Here is a 14,607-nt window from a genome sequence, read left to right on the forward strand (position 1 = left end):
CGAAGTATCGGGACGTTGTCGAAAACAAGCGAACAGACAACACCTCGAAAAAGGCAAAGGACGAAGCCTGGGCTCAATTTTGCGAAGAGTATAATAGCTTGGCCGGCACACGCACTGTGTGTGTAGCACAGTTACGGAAACTGTGGGACAATATGAAGTGCCGCTGGAAGAAGAAGTCCGAAGAAAATAGGGAAATCTTTCGGACAGGTGAGCGAAACAGTTTTACATTCAAAAACTGTCCCATACATTTTCCTGCATGTTCGCACGTTTCATCTCCAGGCATCATCTTAATCCTAACAATTTGACGTTATTTCTTACTAATGCGAAAAAATTATATGGTTACGTCACCTCAGCAAAACGTGTCCGCAAATTCTGTCCGCGCGATTATGTCGTTCTGTGGAGATAAATATGCAAAAGTTTGAGTTAGGCAGTGTGCGAGTAGATCTATCTTGAAATGGGAAAAGATTTTTGAATAATTGTAATTAGTTAATTAAGTTGAAATAATGAAAATAAATGCTGTCTTTGAAGCAGGTTTTGTGCGACTGATTCGATGAAAAACGATGTAAATGCACGAGAAGGCTTACTTAGTATAAAAAACTGAAGTTAAAAAATGAAAACAAGTAATAAAAACAAAAAGAAAAATTAACTGAAATAAAAACAATTTCTAGTAACGAAAACAAAATAAAAAGTTAAAATAACGGAGGGAGAAAGAGAGGAAAGGGAAAGGCTTTCGAATTTCCGCTCATAAGCAGATGTATGTGCAATCTTCTAATTTTTCTTAATGTGAAAAATCTTCGAACTACTTTTGAGCAATACATTGCTGGTTTGTGCTGTTCTGATTAGCTTTTTTTTTTTCAAGCATTGCATGCTGCGTACAAAATACACCTCACTTCAGTGTGTTTCACTGCACGGATGGTGCTGTGGGAGCTGCACAATTAAGAATTTTGGTGCAGGTGGTGGTACTCTCGAATGCCGGCCAATGAGTCCGGCTACGGAACTGGTTGGCGCAGTTGCTGACCATATGGCAACAAGACTGCCAAACCCATTTGACAGTGACGGAGCCCACGTCGGCGAGGCAGTGCTGTCCCTGCCACCTGCTGCACTATTAGAGGCCATGGTAAACGGCAACGAAACAAGCCAAGGTGACTTTTCCAGTAAATAAGGCTGCCCTCTTTAAATACTAGTTACAACTGTCACGGTTAGTTTTCCTCGTGCATCAAGTAAAAAACCTGCGCCTGGGCTAAGAAAGACTTTGTCGGGGAGGGCTATGGATTAATTTCAACTGCAAGGGGTGCTCAGCGATCGAGCGGCACTGCAGCAGACGTTAGTTATTTTCTGCTCGTTGTATGTGCATGTGCTCAAGCAAGCGGGGCCACATATTTATTAGTACTTCTTGACGGGCTCCTACTGGGTCCATTTTTCATGACGTCACATATATGTTGATAAGTTTATTTTTAGATGTCTACAATAGTCGTGACCATGTAGAGGATGTTTTTGGTTCTCTGTTATGGTCTGAATAGCCTCTATTCATGGTCTTATTTGTTCTTTGCGTGTCATATCACAGTAGTCTGTATGTAAGCATAAGAGTCCACCAATTTTGTCACAGCATTGCAGAGTCCTCATGAAGGCATTGTATGTATGCACATGTTTTTGCAGATGATGTTCCTGCACAGTCACCATTGCTGAACAGCCGACCCATAAACGAGGATGAACTTCCTGTTCAGGAAGAGTGCCTCAACGCAAGCAGACGAACAGTGGTCGTGCCAAATCAGAGCTCATCTGAAGGCATCCCACCAACACAAACTGCTCGCACGAGGGCAGGTGGCCCCCGTGTTGCTGCGGTAGAGCGGACGCTGGCTCCTGAACTAGCCGCCAGAATTACGGCTATTGAAGCTGAGGAGCGGCGCAAGGAAGAGCTGCACCATCTCGATGTGCAACTCCGCAGGAGCCAGCTGGCCGAGCAGCGGCTAAAAGTAAAAATGCAGCGCAAGCTGCTTTCTCTCGACATTCAAATTCGGAAAAAGCAGTTAGAAGCAATGCAGCGCTAAATGGAAAAATAAAATTTAGTTGTACATATTTGTCTGGGAACACTTCTGTGTATAATTACAAACACTGTCGTCATTTTGATGCAGTCGTACAGTATATGCTCATTCCTTCAGTTTCTTAAAAACAATGTTCTTTATTTAACACACTCCACATGTATAAACAGCACAAAGAAATATAATATGGAAAAGATCAATCAGTAAAAAAGGGAGGTAGCCTAAAAGCGGCCCAAAGGAAATCCGTCGTTGGCCGAAATTGGAGAGTGCCATAGTCGTTCACAAGGAAATTGACAAAATACTAGTTGTGAAGGGTGTCACGCAGGCAGACACGTCTCCAGTACTATTTGCCACGTGCTTCCAGGATATTTACAGAGAACTAGAGAGGAAGCAACTGTAGATGAAATTTAATGGCGAATGCCTCAATAATCTGAGATTTTCTAAAAATATTTCACTGCTAAGTAGCTAAAGACAAACTTCCAAGCATGATCGAAGACAAGCAAAGGAAGCAGAACGGTGGTTGTAAAAATAATATTGACATCTCCAGTAATGTTAACACTCGGAACGGAACAGCCCACGAGAGGCAGCAAAGCATTGAAAGTTGTAAGGTAAATGCATCTATTTAGAGCATAGTGACCACAGATCCGCACCACACGTGTAAACTAACTAGGATAATAAGAATGATGGTGCAGCGCATTTGGCAGGCACTCTCCAGCCATGAATGGCAGTTTACTAGTATTCTTCAACAGCCATATCTTGTGGGGCAAAGCCTATAACCTATGGGGCCGATACAGTGCAGAACTACAAAAAGGAAAATGATAAATGTAGCGGTTAAAGTGCAGAATGAATGAGGGAATAAATGAGAGTTGGTGACATCCTAGATGGAATCAAGAAGAAATGGACATGGGCAGGGCATGTAATGTGAATTCAAGATGAATGTTGGGCCATTGGTAACAGAATGGATCCCAAAAGAAGGCAAGCATAGGAGAAGGCGGCAGAAAGTAGGTGGGCTAATGAGATAAGGAATTCTGCCACAACAAGGCGGCCGCAGCTGACACAGGACAGGGTTAATTCGAAAGATACAGGAGAGGCCTTCGTCCTCCCGTGGACGAAGTTCAGCTGATGATGACATTAAATTGTTATAAGAAATAGAAAAAAGAAATAGGCAAAAACAATTCAAATACCATAAAAGTAACGGTTCTTTAACACTAGAAAAGTATTGTGTACATTTGCCGAGAAGGTAATTAGGACACCTAACGGAATGATCTGGCTATAAGCCCCACCCGAACATGAGAGCCATTCACTGTGTTGGCAGAAGGCTGCGGTGGCACATGGAGCTGCTGGGGTTGCACGCTGGGCCGTGGCTGCTGGATAACGGGGAGGGCCACAGCAGGTGGCTCCGGGTCCTTCCTTAGAACGGCGAGGTTGTGAAGGGCGCCGCAGGCAGTTATTATAACTGCTGAGCGCTCAGGGCGGTTTTGGAGGCCCATATCTAAGCATGGAAAGCGGCGCTTCCAAACTCCAAAAGCCCTCTCCACACTGTTTCGGGTTTTGATGTGGGCCGCCTGATACCTGCGTGAAAGACGAGCAGTTTGAAGTAAAAACTTGTATAGCTGTGCTAAACTGAAGAGCACAGCAGTCTGTGCATTACATTCTCAGTGGCCCCATTGCAGCTACTAATGAAGCTTTAATTACATTTGCACGCCTCGGGAAGTATTAAGTCATCTTCAGGGGCTTTGTCCGTCAAACGGTGGCAAATGTATTAAGTCTGAATGTTGAATTTGTGTTGAATTTGATTAGAAAAATGGGAAAAGCATGGGAAAATTAAGTGTTTCGGTAACAAAAAAAATGGAGGATCCACTCTTTGATGTAAAGAGTTTACAGAGCAGAACAGCAGCAAAAGGAGATGACATTCGTACATTTGTGTTGCCTTCAATCAAAGAAACTATGGTGTATAAGTTCCCTCTTGTACTTACCTGCCCTCTGGGGTATTTGGTGGGTTGGCATCTGCCAGAGGTGTCATTAAAAATGACATGCAGGGATAACCTGCGTCTCCCAGTAGCAACCCGGGAACTCTCTTTGTCTCGTAGAGGACTCGTGCTCGGCTGTTATCAAAAATTCTGCTGTCATGGACTGATCCAGGCCAGCCGACGACCAAGTCGTAAAATTCCAGTCTTGGCCCCGTTATTGCCTGAGGATAAAATATTATGTCTCTGTCATGAAGATATTCTCAGGAAATGAATATAAATTTTTGTGGCTACATGTCAAATCACTGTACTCTTCAGCAATTAATATCTATTTATATAGCTTAGGTTCTATGTTTTACAAGCAACAAGAGCCAGAAAAATTAGCACATTCATTAAAACAGCGCAAATTGTTTGCTTGCAATGCGAGTGAAAATTTGGTGCTTCATGTAACAGGAACACTAGGTAACATACATGGTATTTATTAATTTTTACCCTCAAGGTCATGCAGGCATTTCAGAAGGGTGCAGGCAGAAAGAAATGTAAAACAAGCAACGTGAAAAACAAATGACCCCTCCTACATATACAATGTTAGCTAAGAAATAGAGAACAAATTTATTAGTGGATACAGAAGTGCGCAAGCCAAAATATTGAGGCATAACTAAAATATTGTGCAAAAATAAACCTGCATCACTGATAAATTGATAGCACAAGTCGCTTTGGACATAAAAGGAGTTTGCGTATACTTAGAAACAATAATTGAACCAGACCCTCCAATCTTGAAAAGTGATGCAGTGCAGGTTCAAACCACTGCAAGAGATCGATTATCTTTTTTGCTCAATGTTTACATGAACATTATTTGAATAAGACGACAGCTATGATGGGCAATGTGAAGGAAAGCGGCCCTTATGTTTGTTCTAAATATCAACACGCGTTAATACGATATAATGTCACCTAGATCGCGATAAAGTTTTGCAAAAAGAAAAATGGGCTCACCTGCACATTGATCGAAAAGTAACCTTTTCGGTTGCGGAATACTTCTCCGAGTTCACCGCCAGGAGACTTGATTCGGATGTGGGTGCAGTGTATGCACCCAGTCACCCCAGGGAAACGGCCAAGGCGGTAGAAGGCCGTCGTATCCTCTTGTAACTCGGCCGCTGTAGCAGGGAACTTCACAGTTCGCGGGAACAGATGTGCCGCGATCAGCGTTGATATTCGTTCCACTGCACGGCACACCGTCGGTTGCGAAACATTTATCAAGTCACCGGTGACGACTTGGAATGTTCCACTTCCATAAAATAGCAGCGCAACGGCCAGCTGAAGCATCGGTGGCAGCGGGTGACCGCGATTGCTGACGCTTTCTTCCATGGGCAGGCACTTCAGGAGCTCTCGCACGGTGTCCTTCGTAAACCGGTACCGGGATAAAAACTCCCCATCGCTGAAATGCTCCACCGGGTTTATTCTATCCCGCAAAGCCCGCCGTGGCACAACTGCAGCTTCGCTATCGTCGGCGCCATCGTGAAACAGTTCGTCCACACGTAGCACATGTTCGGCGAACTCGGCGAGCGAGCCGGCAGCCATCTTGACAGTGTTGAGGGGGGACGCTTCGGTCGAGGAGGCGTTCAAGGTAGCAACAGCGCCACCTCGAGATTTTGGAGGAAACCGTGGAGGAGTTCCTCCGTTCGAGGGCCGGTAGGAGTGGAGGAGGGTTTAAGAAGCACGAAACCGGCTTCGAGGAGCAACTCGATTGAAATTTCAAGTGGAGGTCTGTTTAAGAATACGGGGGTAAGCTTCTCACGACAGGAAACGAAAAACTTCGGTTTACTGTTATGCTATCATGCTTGGCAGATGGCACAAAGACCCGACCGTACATCGTGTTCAAAAGAAAAACTATGCGAAAGGAAATGTTCTCGAAAGGTGTGATTGTGCGAGTGAACGAAAAAAAACTTTATGACGGACGATTTAGTTATTAATTGGTACCGTCGGGTGTGGCTTTTGAGGCCAGGGGCATCCCTCAAAAATCGCAATCCGAACCTCCTCGTGCTGGACTCATTTCGCGGCCACCTTACCGCGAAAGTGAAGGCAGAGCTCCGAAAAGAAGATAGATATGCTGGTGATTCCCGGCGGTCTGACGGGGCAGCTGCAGCCGCTAGACGTTGGCATTAACAAGCCATTCAAGGACTTGCTCCAGCGTGAGTACAACGAGTGGCTGACGGCAGAAGGGAGAGAAGATACGCCAACGGGGCGCGTTAAGAGAGCCTCCCTGGCGGCTGTGTGCGGGTGGGTGATTTCCGCTTGGGCGGCCGTTCCACGCGATGTCGTGGTGCGATCATTTAGGAAGTGTGGGCTTTCCATGGAGGACGATGTGCTCTGGGATCGCAGCGGCGACGACGACGACGACAGCAGTACCACTGAAGATGACTCAAGTGTGGATGAATAGCCCATCTATGCAATAAATTTTCGTTTTTGAAGCGCTCCACCGGTGTTTTTTTTCGGACATGCGATTTGGGGGGTCGACTTACATTCGAGTCGACTTACAATCGTGTAAATACGATATATACATATATATATATATATATATATATATATATATATATATATATATATATATATATATATATATATATATATATTGCCGCACCCGTATCCACTAGTGCGCTAACCTCCTTAGAGTCAATCAGCACGGGTATGTCAAGGGAGACCTTGGTCTTAGCAGACCCAGTCGTCGGCGCCGTCTTCGTCGTCGTCGTCGTCGTCATCGGTATCGTGGTCGTCGATTCGGGAAGGGTCAGTCGGCGCGTCGGTGGAAGCTTTTCGGCAATACGGCGTTCGGCGGCCTCGCCTCCAAAGGTCGCCTGTTCTAGTTTTCCCGGTGCGGGCTCGAGGACCCACGCTGTGCACCAGGTCCATAACCGGACTGATGAGGCGGCGGATGGCGAGGTGAGGGCGATCGGGACGTTGGCGCGGAGGAGGTGGTGAACCACGCCGGCGGGTGACGTATTCGTCAAACTCCTGAGGCTGTTCGGCATGCCGCGGACGGGGACTACCTGCAGACAAGCCTCGCAATCCCAGAGGCCGATATGGACACCGCCGGAAGATGTGACCGGCCTCGCCACAATGGTAACACAGGGGACGTCGGTCTGGCGCACGCCAAATATCGGTCTTCCTCGGCGCCTGTCCTCGAGCTTGCCAGTAGGGAACCGGCTGCTCGGCGTGTACTGCGACTACCGAAGGGGCATACGGTGGCGCGCAGGTAACCGGCGCAGGACGGCGCAGCACGTCCGCATACGTCGCTGGCGGCCAAGCAGCTGGCTGTGGTGGCGGCTCTACTGGAGCGACGGGCGATCTGAGCGCCTGCTGAACTTCCTCCCGAATGGCGCTAGTCAGAGAGTCCACAGGAAAAATCCCCTGAAGTTTCTGCAGCTCCTCACGGACCACAGAACGCACGATGTCCCGAAGGGAGCTTGTATTGGCCCCCGAAGCAGCATCCAGGGGGTGTAGAGCCGAGATAGGGTTTAGCTGCCGGTCGTAGAAATTGTACCGTTGCTGGAGCGCCCGCTCCATGAGCACAGCCTCGGTGAGGAACTCGGCGACTGTTCTGGGCGGGCTTCGCACAAGACCGCAGAACAATTGCTCTTTCACGCCTCTCATCAGGTGTCTGAGCTTTTTCTCTTCCGTCATGGTCGGGTCCGCTCGGTTGCAGAGGCGCGTTACTTCCTCCACGTACATCGCTACGTTCTCGTTTGGTAGCTGAATGCGAGCGGTCAATTCACGCTCGGCCTGTTCACGGCGATCGCTGCTGGTGTAAGTCTCCAACAGCTGGCGACGGAAGTCCTGCCACGTCGTTAGACTCGTCTCGCGGTTTTCGTACCAGATCCGAGCGGCGTCTTCTAAGCTGAAGTAAACGTTCCGGTTCTTAGCACTGTCGTCCCAGCCGTTGAAACGCGCAACGCGCTCGAACTGATCAAGCCAGTCTTGGGCGTCCTCCGAGTATCCGCCGTGAAAGGGCTTCGGGATCCGGGGATTTTGCAGGCTCACAAAAGAAGCAGGTATGAACGGGGCGCTGTCTGACCTTGCTGCCGTGGTCGTAGCCATGGGTGCGCTCTCTTGAGGCTGGAGTCCGAATTCTGGAGAAAAGCCGCGGAGCCTGCGGCTGACACGATGGACGGGGGTTCGCACAAGAGGCACCGGGCTTGTGCTTCGGCTCTCCGAGGAAGGATGGAGCATCAGCCGAGAATACCCAAGCGACCTCCACAAGATGTCACAGGCCAGACGGAGAACAGTCGTAGACGTAGAGGGGGACCGCAGAACGGCCGAGGTTTTTTTTAATCGCCCAGAACAGAGCCAGCTCGAGCGCGCCTCACGCGAACGCGACCACTTCGTCCTCGTCACGGCTTAGCGCGCAGGTAGCTCGAACTGAACTCGCTGCCACCAAACCCGCCCCCGAGAATTGCAGAGCCGCACTGCGTATATCCGACGATGCCGTAACGGTGCCTCCACGTGCGAGTATTCTGGCCAGGGTCACTTGCGACGCGCCACATTGCGGACAACGTGTTGTTGAGCCAAATGTCTCTCTTTTGCTCACCATGGGTGTTTGCGTAGCAAGAGGGCTCGCCTTTCTATCTGACAGTCGCACTGAAGTCCTCGTGACCAATTTCAGTAATGAACACCGCCATTTATTTGGTGGCACAGCCATCGCCCACGTCGACCCCGTCGAAGAGGTGGCTGAGTGTTTCGCATGCTTAGAAGACACGCCTGGTGAAGTTGACGAAGAGGCAGTACGCGCCGTTCACATAAACGAGGGCCTCCCGCCCGCAGAAAGGCAGAAATTGCAAGAATTCTTGCTGCAGTTTAAGGACTGCTTTACCTCGTCGTCTAAGGTACGTCAGACGCCCATCACTAAGCATCGGATAGTCACGCACGATGGCGCGCGCCCAATACATCAACAGCCTTATCGCGTATCTCCCCGAGAGCGGGAGGCCATCCAAACGCAAGTGAAGGAGATGCTCAATGACGGCATAATCCTGCCATCGAATAGTCCCTGGTCGTCTCCTGTCGTTCTCGTAAAAAAGAAGGATGGCACGCTGCGCTTCTGTGTGGATTACAGAAAACTTAAGAGCGTAACAAAAAAAGATGTCTATCCGCTACCTCGTATAGATGATTCCCTCGACAGACTGCGCCAAGCAAAATACTTTTCTTCGGTAGATCTGCGCAGCGGATATTGGCAAATAGAAGTTGATGAGAGGGACCGGGAGAAAACCGCCTTTGTCACCCCGGACGGCCTCTATGAATTTCGTGTGCTCCCCTTTCGACTCTGCTGTGCTCCAGCAAAGTTCCAGCGAATGATGGATACCGTGCTCACCGGCCTTAAATGGCAAACATGTCTAGTATACCTGGATGATGTAATCATTTTTTTAACAACGTTTTCGGAACATTTGCAGCGGCTCAGAGTGGTGTTAGAAGCCGCCCGATCAGCTCATCTTACTCTAAAGCCGCAAAAATGCCATTTTGGATTTACTGAATTGAAGTTTCTCGGGCATGTCGTCAGCTCCGACGGCATCCGGCCAGACCCTGACAAAATTTCTGCCGTCGCGGACTTCCGGGTTCCCAATGATAAAAAAGCCGTCCGACGATTTCTAGGCCTTTGTTCGTACTACCGACGTTTCATAAAAAACTTTGCTAAGCTGGCCAGTCCTCTGACGCACTTGACACGAGATGAGGAGCCATTTTTGTGGGGTGCCGAGCAGCAAACTGCTTTTGACGATCTACGACGTCGGCTACAATCACCACCAGTACTAGCCCATTTTGACGATGATGCCGCCACTGAAATTCACACGGACGCCAGCAACGTCGGTCTTGGAGCGGTTCTCGTCCAGCGTCCGAACGGTGTCGAAAAAGTAATCGCTTATGCTAGCCGTGCACTTTCCCGTGCAGAGTGTAACTACTCTACAACTGAGAAGGAATGTTTGGCCGTAGTATGGGCCATCACACAGTTCCGCCCCTATCTGTATGGCAGGCAGTTCAAGGTTATTACTGACCACCACTCATTGTGCTGGTTGACAAACTTAAAGGACCCATGTGGCCGCCTAGCACGTTGGGCATTACGCTTACAGGAATTTGACTTCGCTTACAGGAATTTGACTTCACGATCATCTACAAGTCTGGTCGCAAGCACACCGACGCTGACAGCTTGTCGCGTTCACCCGTGCAACCTTACGAAGGTAACGCAGAAGACGGAGCATTCCTTGGTGCAGTCACGTCGTCCGACATCATCGCACAACAACGTGCGGACGACGAGTTGAAGCTGCTCATGGAGCATCTAGAAGGTCACCATCCCTCGATACCCTCCCACCTGGCTCTTAGGCTGCCATCCCTATGTCTTCGAGGCGGAGTGTTCTATAAGAAAAACTCCGCCTCCAGTGGTAAGAGTTACCTTCCGGTTATACCAGCCGCCCTCCGCCACGAGATCCTCCTCGCCTGCCACGACGAGCCGACCTCTGGGCACCTTGGATTCACGCGCACACTTGCCAGAGTGCGGCAGAACTACTATTGGCCCAACCTTGCCTCATGTGTGAAGCGATATATTCGGACCTGCCGTGAGTGCCAGCGTAGGAAGACGCCGCCTCTGAAACCGCCTGGCATGTTGCAACCTATCATGCCTCCTAACATACCCTTTGAACAAGTCGGCATGGACCTCCTCGGACCATTTCCCTTGTCGTCGGGAGGAAACAGATGGATAGCTGTTGCAACCGATTACCTGACGCGTTACGCCGAAACGCAGGCTCTCCCTCAAGGCACAGCGTTCGAAGTTGCGCACTTCTTTATGCGTGCAATAGTGCTTCGACACGGCGCTCCGTCCGTCGTCATCACAGACCGAGGGAAGGCATTTACAGCTCAGCTTGTCCACGACATCTTTGAGCTGAGTCACACCAGCCATCGAACAACGACAGCATACCATCCCCAAACAAATGGGCTCACAGAACGCCTGAATAAAACGCTGGCCGACATGATTTCCATGTACGTGGATGTGGAGCACAGAACCTGGGACCAAATACTCCCCTACATCACATTCGCGTACAACACTGCGACTCAAGAAACAACCCGCTTTACACCATTCCGTCTAGTCTACGGCAGAGAAGTGCGGATGATGCTGGACGCCATGCTCCCGTGCGTGGATGATGACTTGACACCAGATGCGGGCTCCTTTGTCGAACAAGCCGAGCAAGCTCGCCAGCTTGCTCGTTTGCACATCACAGCTCAACAAGACACGGACTCCAGACGTTACAACCGGCGCCACAGGGAGGTTACCTACAACATCGGTGACCGTGTGTGGGTGTGGACCCCTGTCCGCCAAAAGGGATTGTCCGAAAAACTGCTGCACCGATATTTCGGACCTTATGAAGTGCTCCGTCGTGTTGGAAACGTGGATTATGAGGTTGTTCCACGTGGAACTGTGGCTACCGGTCGTCGGCAACCACGGACTAACATTGTGCATGTAATGCGACTTAAGCCATACTTCTCGCGTGAGAGCGATGACGCTCCACTTTAAACTGTGTTCGGGTTCTGCGTTTTAATTTGTATCTTTTTGTTCGTTTTCTGCTTTGTACATACCCTCGCATCGGGACGATGCTCTTCTTTTTCGGGGGACTAATGCCACGGACCTGGCTCGAGCTACCTGCGCGCTAAGCCGTGACGAGGTCGAAGTGGTCGCGTTCGCGTGAGGCGCGCTCGAGCTGGCTCTGTTCTGGGCGATTAAAAAAAACCTCGGCCGTTCTGCGGTCCCCCTCTACGTCTACGACTGTTCTCCGTCTGGCCTGTGACAATATATATATATATGTCACGGGAGCTGACAGTCACCGACACCAAGGTGCATAGGGGAATGATTAGTTGTTATTTTTTAATGTGCAGTGCTGATCAGTGGGATAATATTACTTCGATTAATCTATCGCTTAAAGAAAATTACTTATAAAGCAGCAGAAAAAACAACTATGCCGCCGGTGGGATCCAAACCCACGACCTCTGAATATCGCGTCCGGTGCTCTTACCAACTGAGGTACGGCGGTCCAATCTGCTGCTCTCATGGGTATTTATGTTTTATTGGGTGTAAGCGAACCTTGAGAGTGTTCACCAGCGCCACCCTCGTCCATAGCGGCGGACGTAGCACGTCCTGTATTACCGCGAGTTAAACGTGGAACGTCCTCTAACGGCGAGGGCGGAAACTGTTCGAGAGCCCTCTTATGCTACCTGTGGCATCAAGACTGCCAGAAACGAGACCCTCGTTAAGTTATTAGGAGGCAAAGTTAAGGAAATGAGGGGCTCGTTTTCATGAACATATCAAGGAAGCTAACAGTCACCGTAACTAAGGTGCATAGGGGAATGTTTAGTTGTTGTGTTTTATAATTTTTTGTAGCTCAGTTGGTAAGAGCACCGTACGCGATATTCAGAGGTCGTGGGCTCGGATCCCACCGGTGGCATGGTTGTTTTCTCTGAATACCTGGAGCTGAATACCTGAAGCTGGCTTGTTGAAGAAATCGTTAGCTCCTTTGGAGGTACACTTGCGATGAAGGAACGCGCGGAGCATGAACTTTCCCAGAGAGCCCAGGTGCCAGGTGAAATATGCACGTGATACATCGAGGAAGTATTTAAACTTTTTCGCATTGTCAACCGGCAGATGCTAGAAGAAAACAAGGTAGGGCACCTACACAAGGGGATTGCTGAGGACGTGCAAAACTTCCTTATTGCGCGAGACAACCTTGCTACGGTTGCAGGCGTCATTAAGCAGTTCCGTGCATTTGAGGCGTTTAAAGTACGCCGCATAGCGCCCAATTCGCCCGCCTTTCCAATGTAATAGCCGTCGCCAGAATTGACATCCCCGAGCCAGAAGACATCGCTTCTGTAGTCAGGAGCATTGTACGCGAGCAGTTAGTTGGCTGCACAGCGGCAACGTACCTTACCAACCGACATCGAGGTCTATGCCATAATGGGAGCAGCGTACATACGCCATATGCTGCACCAAAAAGCAACGAACCATCAAAAAACACAATTAAATCTCCCCGAAACTATGCAAGGCTCTCACGGCTACCCATCCTTCTCCTGGGCGTTTTTACATACTTCCTAAATTACATAAAGCCGGTATTCCTGGACGGCCAATAATTTCAGGAATCGGCACCATCACAGAACCAATATCAAAGTACATTGACACTATAATTAGCCACATTCCAGCCACACATCCATCCTACATCAAAGATACAAACCACTTTCTCCGCCAGATAGACAATATAACATTACCTGAAGGAGCCTTTCTTGTGACCATGGATGTAATATCCTTATACACAAACATTCCCCATGCCGACGGCATTGCAGCCCTTTTAGAATCTTATGAACAGCAGAGACCTCATAAATCTCCAAGCCCAAACGTCTTAGGAACACTAACCAAAATTTTGTTAGAATATAATAGTAAGTGGCACCGCTATGGGAACAAGAATGTCCCCAAATTATGCAAACATCTTCATGCGTCATATAGAGTCAAAATTTATTTCTTCTTGTCCAATCCAGACGTACATTTCCAAGCGCTATTTGGATGATATTTTTATAATATGGACCAACACAGAACAACAACTTATCCATTGATGTTGACATTCTGGTGGACAAGGGGTCAGTTCGTACAACCGTTTACAGAAAACCAACTGACTCACAAAAATATCTACGTTTTCACAGCGCTCATCCCCATCACTGCAAAACCAGCATCCCTTATTCGCAGGCCCATCGTTTTATAATAATTAATAATTGGTTTTTTGAAGGGAAAGGAAATGGCGCAGTATCTGTCTCATATATCGTTGGACACCTGAACCACGCCGTAAGGAAAGGGATAAAGGAGGGAGTGAAAGAAAGGAAGAAGAGGTGCCATAGTGGAGGGCTCCGGAATAATTTCGACCACCTGGGGATCTTTAACGTGCACTGACATCGCACAGCACACGGGCGCCTGAGCGTTTTTCCTCCATAAAAACGCAGCCGCCGCGGTCGGGTTCGAACCTGGGAACTCCGGATCAGTAGTCGAGCGCCCTAACCACTGAGCCACCGCGGCGGGCCATCGTTTTCGAAGAATCTGCTTTAACGACCTAGACTTTCATGAAAACTCCGAACACATGCGCAAAGTGCTCTTAACACCGCGCTATCCACGTTCCCCTATTGATGACGCCATAAGCAGAGCTTCAAATCTGAACCGTAGTCAAATACTCCAGAGGAACCGAATAGATAACCGAAATTATTACACTACAAACCTTATTCTCACATTTAACAGTAACGCACCGAACATAAACAGAATTCTTAATAAGCACTTTAATATTCTCCAGAATAGTCAACGACTATCGAAAATATTTACATGCGCACCCCGCGTGATTTACAGGCGTGCCAAGAAAATTCAGAACCATCTAGTTCACTCCAAGAAACACAAAGCTCCAAAATATGGATGCCAGCCCTGTGGTAAAGGTCGCTGCAAAGTTTGCAAGCACATGCAGACTACGTGTTCCGCAACTAGACGGGGTCAGTTTTCCAGCATTCAATCAACGGTAACTTTGACTGCGACTCATCAAACATTATTTACC

General features: G+C 48.7%; 1 protein-coding gene across 1 annotated transcript; it reads left to right on the forward strand.

Annotated features, from left to right (window-relative positions):
* The first annotated feature begins 949 nt into the window (after positions 1-949).
* LOC144123854 (uncharacterized) lies at positions 950-2,048 on the forward strand. Its single transcript, XM_077656583.1, has 2 exons — positions 950-1,142; positions 1,657-2,048. The coding sequence occupies exons 1-2, from the start codon at positions 980-982 to the stop codon at positions 2,046-2,048; spliced, it is 555 nt and encodes a 184-aa protein (XP_077512709.1). The 5' UTR covers positions 950-979.
* Positions 2,049-14,607: the final 12,559 nt, after the last annotated feature.

The sequence above is a fragment of the Amblyomma americanum genome, chromosome 3, assembly GCF_052857255.1.
Source record: "Amblyomma americanum isolate KBUSLIRL-KWMA chromosome 3, ASM5285725v1, whole genome shotgun sequence".
NCBI lineage: Eukaryota > Metazoa > Arthropoda > Arachnida > Ixodida > Ixodidae > Amblyomma > Amblyomma americanum.